The 16,000-nt window shown below is 34.2% G+C and overlaps 1 protein-coding gene across 2 annotated transcripts; it reads left to right on the top strand.

The window, feature by feature from the left end:
- Positions 1–2,628: 2,628 nt before the first annotated feature.
- LOC146916704 (nudix hydrolase 10-like) lies at positions 2,629–14,859 on the top strand. Of its 2 annotated transcripts, XM_085718672.1 has the most exons (6): positions 2,629–2,756; positions 2,850–2,915; positions 7,042–7,110; positions 13,397–13,467; positions 14,382–14,472; positions 14,598–14,859. In XM_085718672.1, exons 1-5 carry the CDS (start codon positions 2,685–2,687, stop codon positions 14,425–14,427), a joined length of 324 nt encoding a protein of 107 aa, XP_085574798.1. In that variant the 5' UTR covers positions 2,629–2,684; the 3' UTR covers positions 14,428–14,472; positions 14,598–14,859. The 2 variants fall into 2 exon arrangements, with proteins under 2 accessions (XP_085574798.1, XP_085574799.1); XM_085718673.1 differs by lacking the exons at positions 13,397–13,467; positions 14,382–14,472; positions 14,598–14,859 and adding an exon at positions 7,868–8,057.
- The last annotated feature ends 1,141 nt before the right edge of the window (positions 14,860–16,000 follow it).

Genomic DNA, 16,000 nt, shown 5'->3' with positions numbered 1-16,000 from the left:
TTGATGCTGTTGTCTGGACTCGTAATTTGTTGCTGATCTGTTGTTGGTTGAGAACCGACAGCTTGCTGCTGAACTGCTGTACTCATCACATTCACCTTCAATTCTGGTTGCGCCTTTAAAACCTCAACTTGATACTCAAGTGCTGAAACCGAACCAACATTCTTCTTGACAGATTTATTGCTGTTGTCTGGACTCATAACATGTTGTTGGCCCTTCTTTGTCGCTTGAGAACCTACTTCTTGCTGCTGACCTGCTGTACTGAACACATTAACATTCGGTTCTGGTTGCTCATATAAAACCGCAGCTTGATGAACATGTGCTGAAACCGAGCCAACATCCTTCGTGACTATTTTGTTGCTGTTGTCGAGACTCAAAACATGATGCTGGTCCTTTGTAGGCACTCGAGAACCTACTCCATGTTGCTGAACTGCTGTACCCAACGTTCCATCTTCCTTCCTTTCAGATTTTGACGAATTCACATCATCATGAGATCGAGAAACAGACTTATTTTTGCCTTGGTTACTCCATTCATTATGCAGATCAGTTACCAAATCATCCAATTCCCAAGCACCTTTTACTTCATCAAAAACATCTTCATCATTACAAAGTCGTTCCTCTTCCTGAAATGGCTCCGAATCAACTTCAGTTAAAAAAGCATCCTCCCCTATATTACATCCCCATTCCTCTAGCATGTTAACACAATACTTGCTGCCATCAATAAAAAATTCAATTGTCTTCTTTATAATTTCTAAATGCGGCGTCGACACTAGAATACGTGCGAAATCAAATCTTGCCTTGTCTGCTGTTCCTTCATCTGTCCGCATAAATTTGCCAACTCCAGAAACACATAAAGTAAAAAAATCATCATTCCACGCATGAACGGGGACCCCATAAACACGTAACCAAGCTCCCCGTTCATATGTGAAGTTCTTTGCCGACCATTTATGGATGTTTGTAAATAGCAAACTGAAAAAAGAAATTGATTCATTGAAAATCTGCCATATATCCTCGTCCCCGTTGCAAGAAAGAAAAACCTTATCTCCCCCCATAGGCGTAACAGTCACACGACTGAAACCTGCGTCATCCATCCGTTGTTGTAACGCCAAGACTGAGTCCCCCATGCAAACTGATGCAACCATTCCGGATTGTGCCCATTTAAGATCCTCAGCACGTGATTTATAAGACGGTATAAAATTAGTAACTGTTTGAACATTTTTCCCTTGCGACAAAGCATCCAGCACCGACCGATACTGCTGCTCCTCTCCCTCCAAATTCTCTATCACCGAACCTCCATAAATCTTCTTCCCCAATACCTTCCTCTCTTCCTTCCCCAATACAACCTGAGAACCCTTAACACCACTCCCACCACTCTCCAATCTCTGCAATTTAAACTTTCCTCCCTTTTCCAAAACCGGCTCCTCCACCTTCCCAATTCTCACTTTATTTTCTCCCTCACCATTCTCCTCCAACACCGCCTTTCCCACCCTAACATTTTTAACACCCTCTCCCTTAACCCTAACCACCGGCTTACTGTCAACAGCAATGTGATTCACACCATGATTAACTTCCCTAACATCATCACCTCTAACCACATCATTGTGAGCAAATCTATCATACCTTGCCTCACGTGCCAAAACTCTACTCTGCCCTAGCCAGATATTATTTAAAGCATGTAACAATTTGGTCTTATTTTTAACGTTTACGTACCTTACAAACCCAAACTCTTGGCCTCGCGCATTTCTGTACCGCGCCACGTAAACGTCCGTCATAATGCCGCAGACTTCGAAAGCTTGACGAAGACGAAATAACGGAAGATTGTCAGGAAAGTTTGTTACATAAAAAGAGACCTTGCTGCCAATCGTCCCTTCAACTATTGCAGACTGATTCCCATGCCATTCTGAAGTTGCCAGACCCCCTCCAGAATTATTGAATTGTCGTACCGAGTTCCTATCCCCCCCCCCCCCCCCCCATTATGGTCATGAATTCTGTCAGAAGATATCCTGTCAAAAACCGATTGCCGAGCCTGTCCTCCTCCCTTAGCCGCTCCTCCGAGCCCATCTGAACCCGAAATCCTAGCCTGTCCTCTGATATCCGATTCCGTCGCTTTCCTCTTCCGAGACCGCACCACAGACCAATCTCCCCTATTCCCCCCCGTTTCTGCCACCCTGGCTGGACCCCACACCCCCCCACTCTCAGCCGGAAAATTGCTCCGACGCGGTGGCCCTAGAATTACCCTAGGGTTACCGCCACTCAAACTCTCACGCTCTCTCATCTTTAACTATTATATATATATATATATATATATATATATATATATATATATATATATTCGTGTCAAGTTGATGATATGATGATATCCGATGGTCGGGTAAGAACAAAAACGAAAATATATTTACCAGCTAGAACTAGTGGTATAAAACATCAAACCAAGCAACATTGATTTTCTTTTTTTTTTGGTACAGTAAACCGAGTATTTTTAATTGATCCTAATTCTTTTTTTTCTTCCAAAAATTAAATCAAATAGGTCATTGGTTTACCATTCAAATGAAACTAATAATTTGGAGCTTTACCCGTTCAACTGAAACTAATCTGACCGGTTCAAATAAAAAAAAAAAACAATTTATCCACGTATTTAGACACAATACAAAACTTTTTTGAAGGAAGGGTTATGGAAGAAGAAATTAATGTGGAAGAAGATGGATTCTACTTTTTTTCTTTCCAAATTGGAAGATTCCATTTCCCATTGGAAGCAACAGGTTAATAAGTTAATTACTTACCTACATCATTACTACTAATATTAATTAAGTAATTATTCCCCCATTTAATTTAAATTGATTCATTCAAATCAGGGAATGAAGGAAATGCGGATCAATTTACCCATGCAGCATTCAAATCTCGTTGATTCTTCTGTTAAGGTATACGTATTTTTTAATTTAATTAAACATTACATAACTTAAAACTTCCATGTTTGGTGAAAAGAGGAGCTTAAAACTTCACTTCAATATTCACCTTGAGTTACGAGTCATACGGGATTGTAGGAATTTTTAATTTATTTATTATTTATTTTAAAGTGTTACTATTTTTATTATTAATTTTATTATAATTAATAGTTACTCTTTTGACTTAGTATACAGCACGTTATATTTTCAGTTAACGGTACAATACTCATTACAAGTAACTTAGTCTTTGGTCAATCCTTATTATTAGGAATTATGGTTTTGCCTATAACGTTCCCATACATGTGTTAATTCTTGCTTATAAATAGGAACTGATATGTACGTGTATAGGGGTATATATAGTGGGTTGGGAATAGAGAAATGACATAGTACTGAAGTATAATTGATTCTTCCATCACTTATTTTCTTTTAGTTGCTAATAACAAATATCAATTAAGTTCCCTTGAGCATCCAAGAGTTGTTCCTGTGCCCTTGCTAGTTCACGTGCAGTGTTAGTGAGATGTGGCTGTTGTATCCTGGAGAGCACTAGCTTTGAGGCCAACTGCATCAGGTCATTGACCTGTGGTGGCGAAATGCTCTTAAGCCCAGTGCAATTGCACGCCTCAGCCAACGACCGATAAGCTCATTCTTTCTTCTTTATTTTACTGAGAATTATATCTATAATTGCTGATATATTTCTTGATTATTATTTCTATGTATTAATTAATTCTGTGTCAATTTTTCCAACAATCTTAAGAGCATTTTGATTGGCATAGAATTATTATTATGAAGTTTAATTATTGCATTTCTAATTTTGATTTGTTTATATTATCGTGAATGAGAGAAATTGCTAACCGTGGTATCTTTTGTTGATTCTGAAAAGCAGTATTCTTTTAACAAAGTTTCCGGACGCTTAAAATGTTGATAGTGGTGGTGACCCTTTGATTTAAAGAATGGAGAATTAGTTGCTGAAAATTATACTATAGATGTGTCACCCAGGTTCTATCTACTTCATTTTTATTTATTGTAAAAATAGGATTTATTTGTATTATTTACAAATCATGTGTTTGGGTGCATGTTTATGCTTATTATACTAAATCATTTGAGGCTATGCTAGAGTTTCATTAATGTGTTTAAAATTGTCACATGAATCATCAAATCAGTTTCGACACTACTGGATATTTCGAAACCATTTAGAGTATACTCTAGTGGTTAATTGTCTCATTGATATTAATCTGGTGGAATGGTTTCAATATTTATTATTAACTCTAAATAATTGATTGATTTAAATGTACTGTAGAATTCACTTATCGACATGCTTACACCTTTATTTTTTGGCTTTGCTTTCATGAGTTAGAGGTAATGAATGATTTTTGAGGTTTATGTTACGGTACCGATACTTTTTTATGTGCGACTCATTTTATCTTATGATACACCTCTAGTTTCTTCTATTAATTGTTAGATCTATTGTGAATTATAACTTGAATGAAATTATGTGAGAATATAGTCTGTGTTCGTTAAATTTGAGGTGATGTATTGGTATATAATCATATCAGTGGAGTGTTTTTGCCTTGATAATTAAAATTTGAATACAAACTCAATTTGAAGAAATGTAACATGTTGAAATGCCTACGGATTTGCAATTAAATTTGAAAGGTTGATTACTTATTTTATTGATACATGTTTGTCGACCTTAATTCTTGAAAATTATCATCTGTCATGAGATTAAATATTAGAAGTACCTTGTGTTGGATGGTTTCATGGTATAGTGCTTATATTGTTCATTGATATATAGAGAAACGTGTGGACCTATAAATGTAGTGATATAAAATAAATTGATGCGAAGGTGTTTGTGATTTAGCTGTCCACTATTGTACTGTGCACTAATTGTTATTTAAGTGATGCACTAGACTAATTGCTATTGAAGGATAAAGATATATGATAATCATGAATGAAACGAGTGAAATAGATGTTATGTTGTCGCTTAAAATTAATTTAAGTAGACCTGAATATATTTTGTGGCACTTGCTAAATGTGATGTATATATTGAGATTCACCTTAAATTATTGGTGACATAGTGTAGATTATCCATTGTATTGATAATACGATGATGTGGACATATAAAATTGTGTGGATTTATTTTCCCCAATGTGGGGGTGTTATCACTTGAAAAATAATTCAAGTAGATCTGAATAAAATTCACACATGAATTTATATTTACCCAATGTGGGGGCATTGTCACTTGAAATATTTTCAAGTAGACCTGTTTAATAAATTTAAAAGTAGACTTTATTCTCTCCTATGTGGGGGTGTTGTTGCTTAGAATTTAATTACGTAAACCTATGATAATATATCATGGATGATCGTTAATATGTATGAGATACTGACCGAGAGACGTCTTAGTCAATGAATTATTTGTGATACAACTGTACAGTGAAAAATATATTTACATCGAAGGGGGATGGATTATGTCCAATACAAAAATTGAGAGTGATGATAACCCAACATAAATTGTGAAAATTCGCAAGGTTATGTTCATATGGGTAAGAACAAGTCGCTTGTCAATTTGATGAGACACTATCCAATTTATTTTTTAGAGTTCATCCCTATGGTGTAGGATAGTGTATACTACAGCGTTGTAGGTTGAGTTAATACTCTTAATAAATCTATAGCTCATATATTTGAGTGGTGTGCTTGACTGTGGTGTACACTTGATAGATTTACCTATATGAGTGTTGGAGGTGGGGCCGCCTCTATGAAAGCTTGGGCAGACTTTCTAGAGCCACTCATGAAATCCAGGCATAGGTGCAAGGCCAAAATGCACCACACCGCGTTGAACAAACTTTGGACGAGAGATCAATGTGAGTGATGAGGTCACTGATTCACATACGGAATGAGGTTCATAGAGGTTATAATCTCACCTACATTCTAGTGGATCAAATTTCATTTGCTCTATGTGCTAGTTCATAGTCCAAAAGACACTAGTGCTTATGCATTGATTTTTCACGCTCTTGGGAACACCTAAAACTTTAAAATAAATAATTGTGGGGGATTGTAGGAATTTTTAATTTATTTATTATTTATTTTAAAGTGTTATTATTTTTATTATTAATTTTATTATAATTAATAGTTACTCTTTGACTTAGTATACAGCACGTTATATTTTCAGTTAACGGTACAATACTCATTACAAGTAACTTAGTCTTTGGTCAATCCTTATTATTAGGAATTATGGTTTTGCCTATAACGTTCCCATACGTGTGTTAATTCTTGCTTATAAATAGGAACTGATATGTACGTGTATAGGGGTATATATAGTGGGTTGGGAATAGAGAAATGACATAGTACTGAAGTATAATTGATTCTTCCATCACTTATTTTCTTTTAGTTGCTAATAACAAATAACAATTAAGTTCCCTTGAGCATCCAAGAGTTGTTCCTGTGCCCTTGCTAGTTCACGTGCAGTGTTAGTGAGATGTGGCTGTTGTATCCTGGAGAGCACTAGCTTTGAGGCCAACTGCATCAGGTCATTGACCTGTGGTGGCGAAATGCTCTTAAGCCCAGTGCAATTGCACGCCTCAGCCAACGACCGATAAGCTCATTCTTTCTTCTTTATTTTACTGAGAATTATATCTATAATTGCTGATATATTTCTTGATTATTATTTCTATGTATTAATTAATTCTGTGTCAATTTTTCCAACAATATTGACACCTACATGTTGATACTGACGACGTTGTAAGAAAATTAACTAATTGAATGTAATTATATGTGTGGATGTTGTATCAATATCAAACACGAACACATAGCAGACACCGCACGCACACGCCTCACGTTCAATCAGAGGTGTCGGCGCTACATAACTCATGTAGCACCTATAATTTAAATTGAATTTGTGTTCGATGTTCAACGCCAAAACCACATTGATATATAAGGTTGTTATATTCAATCGATCTATTTTTTAAATTATTAATATCGGTGACTACTTATAACTAGTTTCTATGTTTATGTTTGTGTTTATGTTCGTGCGTGATTTGGTTATAGGAGTCGTCCCTTTTATATGTTACTCGATTTACAATTATTTTTATTTTTATTTATTTTGTAGGCTGGATTTAAGTACTATCATGCTGAGCTTGATTACTTGATGCTTGGATATCAGATCTCTGTTAGGAAGGTAATCTTTCACGGTTACCTCATTCATTTCTCTTTGTCACCAATCATTCATATTTAAATTTTACTGCCTTGAAAATGGGAAGAACAGCACAAGCTTCACTTGACTTTTCTATGTTAGGCAGTACAAGTTACAATTTCATGGCGATATTAACGATGAGTTAAGAGTTGTAAGAAACACTAACACTGACACTGAATACGATATTGACACTGACATCTCAATATCAAGGAATTAATTGAACATACAGTAGAAACTCTTTGAATTAATACTCGGTAAATTAATAAACTTTCTAAAATAATAAATTTGTCCGGTTCCGACTTAGGCCAATGAAAAAAATTGAAAAACTCGATAAAATAATAAGATAATAATTTTTCGGGAGATCCCTTTATAATTTTCGATCCCAAGAAAATCATAAATTAATAATTCATAGAAACTGAAAAAAAATATATTAAGAATACATTGAACACATTTGTTCCTCTTGTTTACATTTACTGTACTTCAAAAGTCATTATTGATTTCCAATGCATATGAACACAGTAGTTACTAATTTACGTTGAGTCCCAAGGTTCGCTGCAACGTAATTCTAAGAGGCATAGACTAATTTGCCTATTTGTTTGGTATGTGCAGTATAATTACTTAAAAACTCTTTAAATTAATAATTATTAATTTATCAATAAATTAATAACTTTCTAAATTAATAAATTTCTCCGGTCCTGACATTATTAATTTATAGAGTTTTAACTGTAATTATATGTACCAGAGTTGTATCAGTGTCAAACACGGACAAATTCCAGACATACATGCCTTGGATTAGAGAGGTCAGTGCTATAGAAATTATGTGGCTTCGATATTATAGTTTAAATTGATGGTGTATATGGTGTCCAACACAGACACAACATTGATAAATATTGTTGAATTCAATCACTTCTATTTCTTAATTCATTATGGTATCTGTCTTAGGGTCATGCTTTATAAGTTAAGAGAAGCCACATATTAGTTATATGAGTCATCCTTATATGCCACTCAATATATATTTCACTTCAGTAACTTAGCTTAGAAAGTGTATGAATGTGAATGTCATTTTGTTTACTGCAACATTGCTTAGAACTTTCATGTTCGGTTACAGTAAGGATTCGGGAAGATCTGAGAACTAGTTAGTAAAGTTAGGTCTTTGTTTTTTCAAAGTACAAAAGCACAAACTATGGTCGATATTCCCACTCTCAAAACTTCTATGTTTTCGGATAGCTTTTTCACAAACAACTAATTATTTTTAATGATGAAATGAATAATGATTTCATTAATCGCTGGAACAATAGTCAAAATTAGTTAACAATATTTTCTATCACTGAAGAGATTACTAGGCTGAGTCGTGGACTAGGTCGCTCTCTCTAGGACGTTTCGTAGCACTGCCCAAAAAATTGTGCAAGAAGATTATCAACCATGACTCCCCTAGAATAAAACAACCCAGCTACAAATGTATCAGAGTCCTACTGCACTTTAGTATCTGTTCTAGAAATTCACCTTCAGGTATGGTGCTAAGACCAATCCAATATGATATTGATACCACTCTATATTATGGTACAAAGACCACTCTTATATAGTATTAGGACCAGTGGACCACTTTAATATGATGTTTCCACCAGTCCAACCTCCAACTTCTCCAAGGGCATAAAACATACAAAGCTACTATATTCTTAAGATCATTCTTATTTTTCGAAGGGACACTTTATCTCAAAAGAGATCATGATCTCAAGAATACTCTTATTTCCGAAGGGACAAAATTTACCGAATGGACTATGCTCTTAAGACCATTCTTAATTCCGAAGGACATTATTTCTCGAATGGAGTGTGGTCTTGAGAACACTCTTTAAATCCGACGGGACATAAAAAGAGAGAGAAGAAAAGAATGGCTCGTCAACACAAACAAAAGGAGGGAGAATAGAGAAAAGTTTTTTGACAACTCAAGAGAACTTTTTGTGTGAGTAGATATGAGGAACGAGAGCTTTATTTATATGTGAGTAGCCAAAGATAAGTTTCATATCCAACGGTCAAGATCATTTGACCGTTACAAAACTAATGGTTTGACCTCACCTCATAAATGAACAATAATCGAGAAAGTTGACATGAGATTTTTGTTAAGGGAAATGCTAACTTGTGCCCTTAGGGCACATGTTGAAGAACCTAAAGTGGAAATTTTGTCTAGAAAATTGTGCCAATTTATTTTTCTTAAGATTGCAAATTAATGTTTTGTAATAAGTATTTACCAATTATGGAATTCTTAGCACGTGCCTTAAGGGTAAAAGTTAGCATGACCGGTTTAAATAAAACCAAAAGAACTTGTAACATGGAGGTGTAGATTTCATTTGCAATGTTGATACGGATACTATTTTAAAATTCGTCTTTTTCATATGAATATTTTACAACTTAGTCTCAATCCTTAAGAATGTTGAATAAATTAAGCATAATTAGGCATGCTATCATCTCAAAATTATAACACTCATTAGCAATAGAGAAAGAGTTCAAATAAACTTATCTTCCGTTAATATTGTTGTAATTTGATGTCGTATCATGGAGGTGTAGATTTCATTTGCAATGTTGATACGGATACCACTTTCTAATTTGTCCCTTTCCAAATGAACATTTTTCAAATTATTCTCAATCCTTAAGAATGTTGAATAAATTAAACATAAATCAGGCATGAAATCATCTCAAAATAATAACACCCATCAACCAAATAGAAAGAGATCAAGTAAACTTTATGTGTTTATATTGTTGTAATTTGGTGTCGGTAGCAACTAAATGAGTCATGAACTCGGCAACAAGGAACTAAGCTATGTATGCTTGTAAACCCGAGGTGTGATATTGTCCCAGAGGACAACAGACTCTTCTCAAATATGAATCAAACTGAGGTAACATAACAACAAAAACGATCTTGCAATAGGAAAATGAGAACCCACGAAGAATTGGAAGAGACGAATATTGTTTGCTATGCCGGTTAGTATTTATTTATTTTTTAATAAGAGGAGTAGTCCCTCATATTTTATTGTTTTATGCACATGAAAGAATATGAGGAGTGCCATCATCACAAGCTTGTGTGTTTGTTTGTTGTTCCTAATATGGAGGAAGAATAAGTCACACTAATAGTTAGGGAGAAAAAAATTTCGGTGCAAACAAACGGACACGCACTACCACAATTTTAGCCTTTAATACACAATATTAATAGCGTTTATGGATAAATGCTATTAAAAATGCAACTCATAGGCCAGTTATAGCACTTTTCAGAAAGCGCTAAGAAAAACTTGTTAAAAAATGGGTTAGATAGCGCTTTTCTACGAACGCTATTATATTGGTTCGCACTAATAGCGCTTTTTAGAAAGTGCTATTGTTGGAGGGGGGTATAGATAGCGCTTTTCGTAAACGCTATCTTTGGGCTTTATGAAAATTAAAAAAGGGCGGATGGTTTTTTTCATTTTCGCGCACAAAACTAAAAAGCATTGGTCATCAGAACCCATACCTTCATTCCACCGTCCAAAACTCTTTACACTCTCTCTCCAAATCTGAAAAAACTTCCACCGTCAAAACTAAACCCATACCACCGTCCTTCATTCCACTCTCTCTCTCTCTCTCTCTCTCTCTCGAAACCAGCTTCATTCACTCTCTCTCTCTCGAAATCCAAACTAGCTTCAGTCAAAATCAAAGTCAGAAGTCACTCTCTCTCTCTCTCTCTCTCTCTCTCGAATTTGAAGTTGAAATCGAAGTTGAAGTCGAAATTGAAGTCGTACTGAACTTTCAACTCGTCGGACTTAGTCATCGTCCGCCGCCATCACTAACAGGTTTTCATTTCTCTTCTATCTATCGCTTTTTTCATTAAGCGATTCCAACGCAATTTTGTGTTAAAGAATAAAGAGATTCACGTTGTAAATAAGCTGAACTTATTTTCCAACGTGATTATGCGTTAAAGCGTTTTTATCCGTAATTTCGTTATTTTGATTTGTGTCAAGTAAGAATAGAAGCTTTTGTAGTTAGTTAAATTTAAGAGATTTGAGAAATGATGCATTTTGGAGTGAGGGGTTTTACGATTTAGGGGCTTTATGTTGCTACCTCTGTTCTTGTACTAAATGAGGAGTTTTGTTTTGTATGTTACTAAATATTGGAAAATCTTTTGGCTTTGTAAAGAAAATATATATTTTTTAAAAAAGGAATCATGAGTTCTTCGCATGTCACTATTGACCCTGTTGCCATATTATGTTATATAATTAAATTGGGGTATTTATGATTGTGAAAATAGATGAGGCCAAAGCTTGTTTGATTATCTGTTTAAAGAGTTATTTTGACTATTTTTGACAATGAACTCACATTGGTTCCTGATTTTGTTAAAGAGGTACTTGGTTGAGAATCAAGATAAATTTTGCATCTAGTTCATTTTTAAAGTTTTTATCATTAATGATATATTGTTAAAAATTGGGTTCAAATTTGCCCTATTCATTCGCTGAGATTTCTGATCTGTTGCATGGTCTAGGTGTTTTATGGGTTTCATTTGGTTTTTCCATTTCAAAATGTAATGGAGTAGTTTTTTTTGGTTCAAACATAACATGTCATAGTGTTGTGTATACAAACTATGTTTGGTGACGGCGATTTCAATTGCAATTTGTTGTGTTATTCTGGAGGTCATTAGGGTTGTTGATGTATCTTGATTGATTGGTTGGTTTACAATATTTATTCTTGTATCTGCAGCCGAATTGCATTGGAATTTTTTGTGCTTAGGCTGACTTTGTATCCTGGATTTACTTCATACAGTGAATTTTTAGTGTTCCTTTTGATATAACACATCTTTCTTTGGTTTATAAAATGAATTTTAGTGTTTCATAATTTATATGTAGAAGAGTACACTTCATTATGTCTTCTTTTTTCCTAACATCATATGTCTGACCTACACAGAATGTGTTACTATATGTAACCTTGAGGAACAGGCTAGGTAGAAAATAGGGAATTTAGTGTTATTAAGAGCCAGTGAGCCACCAACAAAGAATCAGAATGGGAAATAATAAGATTCTTCAGCTGAATAGTGATATAACATAATAAACATCTTTATTACCTTCAACTAATCAGTTATTATCTTTATGAGCAGTCTTGGAAAATAAATTTGTAAGTAAATTGCTCATTAACTAGTGGGAGTATCCTTTTTTTTTTTTTTTTTTTGCTGATACCAGCTCTGCTTAGGAAAAGCTTTTGTTGTTCTTTAAGTTGATCATCAAATTAAATCATTCTTTTTAACTTGTTGTATTGCTTCCAAACTGGTTCTTCAATTTGTTTTTTTAATGGCAAATGTTAGTTTGTTAGATTAAGTATCAGCTATATACTTACACATTCCATTGTGACACAACCATTTAAACATTGTTTTCATGAGTTTTTTCGGTGTAGCTTTATGGGTGCTTGGGTAGGTGGGGGAGTGTTTTTGCAGCTTTGTTAGATACTACTTATTATAATACCTTAAAGTTTAGCTAGTTAATTTTTGTTTCCATTTTCAAAGTATAATTGTACGTAGTGCTCTTTTAGTTTAGATCAAACTAAGTACTAATGTAAATATATTTATATTTATTTGAGTCATGTCCATATATGCAGTTTTTAGAGTTCAGTCGGAGGTGATGTTTTTAGTTACCTATATCTTTTTATAGGACTTAGCATCAATGTATATGTATTACTACTATTGAATTGAGTCAAACTTCGGTAATAAGTCTATATGATGTGTTTATAGTTCTAAAATTTCTTTGATGTGAATTTGGGACAATAATGAAGTGCTCTACAATTGGTTTTTTTTTTTTTTTTTTGCTTGATACATTGTACCGAATTTGGTTTCAAGTTCAACTAATAAAGGCAAAAGTCATACCACACTTGAACTTTAGTACCCAATAATTATGAAGGAATTAGGATTCTTTGCACTTGGTAAGTTGAAATTGTTGAATAAACATCATGCACCTCATGTTTAAGTTCAATAGATCAAAAATTTTAAATTAAAATTTGAGTCATCTGATCTATGTCCAATTAATTCAACCAATTATTGTGCAACACTGTCAAAGCATAGTTGCCACATACGTAGTTGATCTAGAATAAAAGTTTGATACACCATATTTTTGCAGACAATTACCGTCATTAATGTGCTTTATTCAGTGTTGTTGTGAGATTAAGTCTGGTCAGGTCGCTCACAACTGTAGCACTAAATTATGTTCCGTGATCCATTAGTTTATATATGTCAAAGGATCATCAATTAACCCATTCAACATGTGTGCAGATACAACTTAACTTATTGGATTTGGTCAATCACTTTCACAACAGAGACTTGTATCGTTCCAGTTTTTTAAGGTATGTGTTGTGTTCATTTGAATCTATGAGTTATGTTGTGTTAATGTGAACTGCCGATCATATGAGTTGTGTTGAGTTAATTTAAATTTGTAACATTAAGTTTTTTACTATGTTCAATTTTCTTGAAATGAATTTACTTGGACTGTCGCTATGTGATTTCGTAGATGACTTTTGCTATAAAATGTGGATACAATGGCAAAATATTTTAAGCAGTTTGCTCAATCATATGGTGAAAAACCTGGGAAAGTGATATAGGAACGAAGGACAACATTTTTCTTTAATTAGGCATGGTTCTAAATTCTTGTTATTTGTCTCCTAAAAACAATTCATGTTATTGTGAATGGCATGAAGTGACTGACCTCAAATACTTAGTTGTTGGGCAGTGTACATTGATATCATTATATACCTTTTGTTTCTCTTATCTTTCAACATGATATTCAGACCCAGTTAGACAAATCTAGTGGACGCTTGGTGCATTGTTGAATTTCTTGCTCCCGTAAATTGTGTCTTATCTCCATTTTTCGGCGTCAGACCCATTTTTGTCCCCCTATTAAACCTCTTTACTAGTGATTGTCGCTTGCTGCTGTCGGTTTTGATCTGGTTTCTACTCTCACCAGTCGTGTAGTCTCTTTTGTTGTTTTCAAACACATTTTTAGGTCACCTTCATAGCAATCTACCACTGTCAGTTATTTGTTGATGACTTATTAACTGAAACCTACAGAATTAGTACCACCTCCACCCTATCTACATGCTATCGAAATATCAGATCCATCTAACCATCTGTTCATTCTCCGGTGCTACATTTATTGTCAGTGTTTTATCCCATTGTCCGCACAACTGTTAATTTGTAATCATATATATATAGCTAGGCATTCTTTTTCTAACTCAATTTTTTGCTACTTTTATATTTGAAGTATTTTGGAGATTACAAATGTAAAACCTATTCTAAAGATAAGCTAGTTGAGGTCGAGGAGGATTGGGCAACCTTTATGGCTGAGTATCTTAGTGAGTTTCATTTTCTTTTTCAACAATTTTCATTTGCGTTTTTTAATTGAGTTATTTTAAATCGTAATTGGTAGTGCTGGAAATTCTATGTTAATTAATTTTTCGTTTCATATTATATGATACAGGAGGCTATATTGCTGAAAAACTTAAATTGGGTAAAATGCAACACTGATGGTGCTGCCAGCTCTGTTAAAGCTGCTTGTGGTGCTTATTTACAAATTCAGACTCAGGTTTTTTAGGTTACTTTTACTATCAATATTGCTAGGAACAAGACTGGTTTCCCAAATTAGTACTTTTTGGAGGGTTTTGGTTTTATGTCCCCCCTCATCTTCATCTTTATTTTGTACTTTTATCTATTTATGGAATGAATTCTGAAGATTGTAATGAGATTATCATGAATGTAATTTGCTATATTCATATTTCAGTATCTTATTATAGCGTTTAATTATAGCATTTTTGGTTACAAATTTTAAAAAAAAAAATATGCAGCTTTTATTAGCGCTTTTAGTAAAACGCTAAGAAACCCCTATTTGAGTAGAAAGGCTACTATAGCGCTTCTCAGAAAGTGCTAAGAAACAACTGTTAGAAATGCTACTTTAATAGCAATAGAATAAGGCTATGTTAGCGCTTTTCTAAAAGCGCTATTGACGTGTTGCTATTTAATAGCGTTTAGAAAGCGCTATTATAGGCTCCTGACCTTTTATCACGGGGGCTTTCTTAACACTTGAGAAGCGCTATTAAGAGCCAAAATAAGTGCTATTAAAGGGGGTATTTTGTAGTAGTGACGTCAGACCTTTAAAACCCAAGTATTTTTCTAAATTAATTTATTAATAAAAACAATGTCTATTTGATGAGAGATAAACATTTGACAAAGTAAAATTGAGAGAACAACATATGGTCTGATAAGTAAACATATAAATTGAGTCGAAGTAGACATTAGTCAATAAACATTACCACCACCCTTTTCATCATTATGTTCAAGAAAGCCCTAGTTCATTATCCGATTCAGATAATTTCAAGCACCATAGCAAACATTATGTGGTGTATCTGTCATTTTCTCTATGTTTTTTGTTGGTTCTCTTATGTGTGTATTATGTTCATTTATATCATTTGTGATAATAATTATGACCTATTCTATTCGGTCACCGTTATTTCATGCTATGTTCTAATTACGGTGATCGAAGAGAATATGTCATAATTATTGTCAGAAATGACATAGATGAACATAATACACACGTAAGAAAACTGATGACATCCTGTCATTACGTAATATTAGGGACTTATTGTGACATTTTGATAGAGTTCTCATGCAATTTATACTGTTCTGGAGTGCAAAAAGCTTAAAATTTGAAGTCTGTTCGAAGGAAATCGCGCCACGCCAATTTCAAGCCGTGCTGCGATTTTTGAAGCAAAATTACACACTTCCTGTAAAGAGGAAATCGCGGCACGCCATTATACAAGGTGCGGCACGATTTTGATGGGTCAGGCCCATGACTTCTATAAATACTGCACTCAATCTGAAGAACAA

The sequence above is a fragment of the Medicago sativa genome, chromosome 6 (genome assembly GCF_051527215.1).
Source record: "Medicago sativa cultivar Bolivia chromosome 6, Bolivia_mono, whole genome shotgun sequence".
In the NCBI taxonomy this organism is placed as follows: Eukaryota; Viridiplantae; Streptophyta; class Magnoliopsida; order Fabales; family Fabaceae; genus Medicago; species Medicago sativa.
Note: the sequence above shows the minus strand (reverse complement) of the source record. Positions and strands in the feature narration are given on the sequence as shown.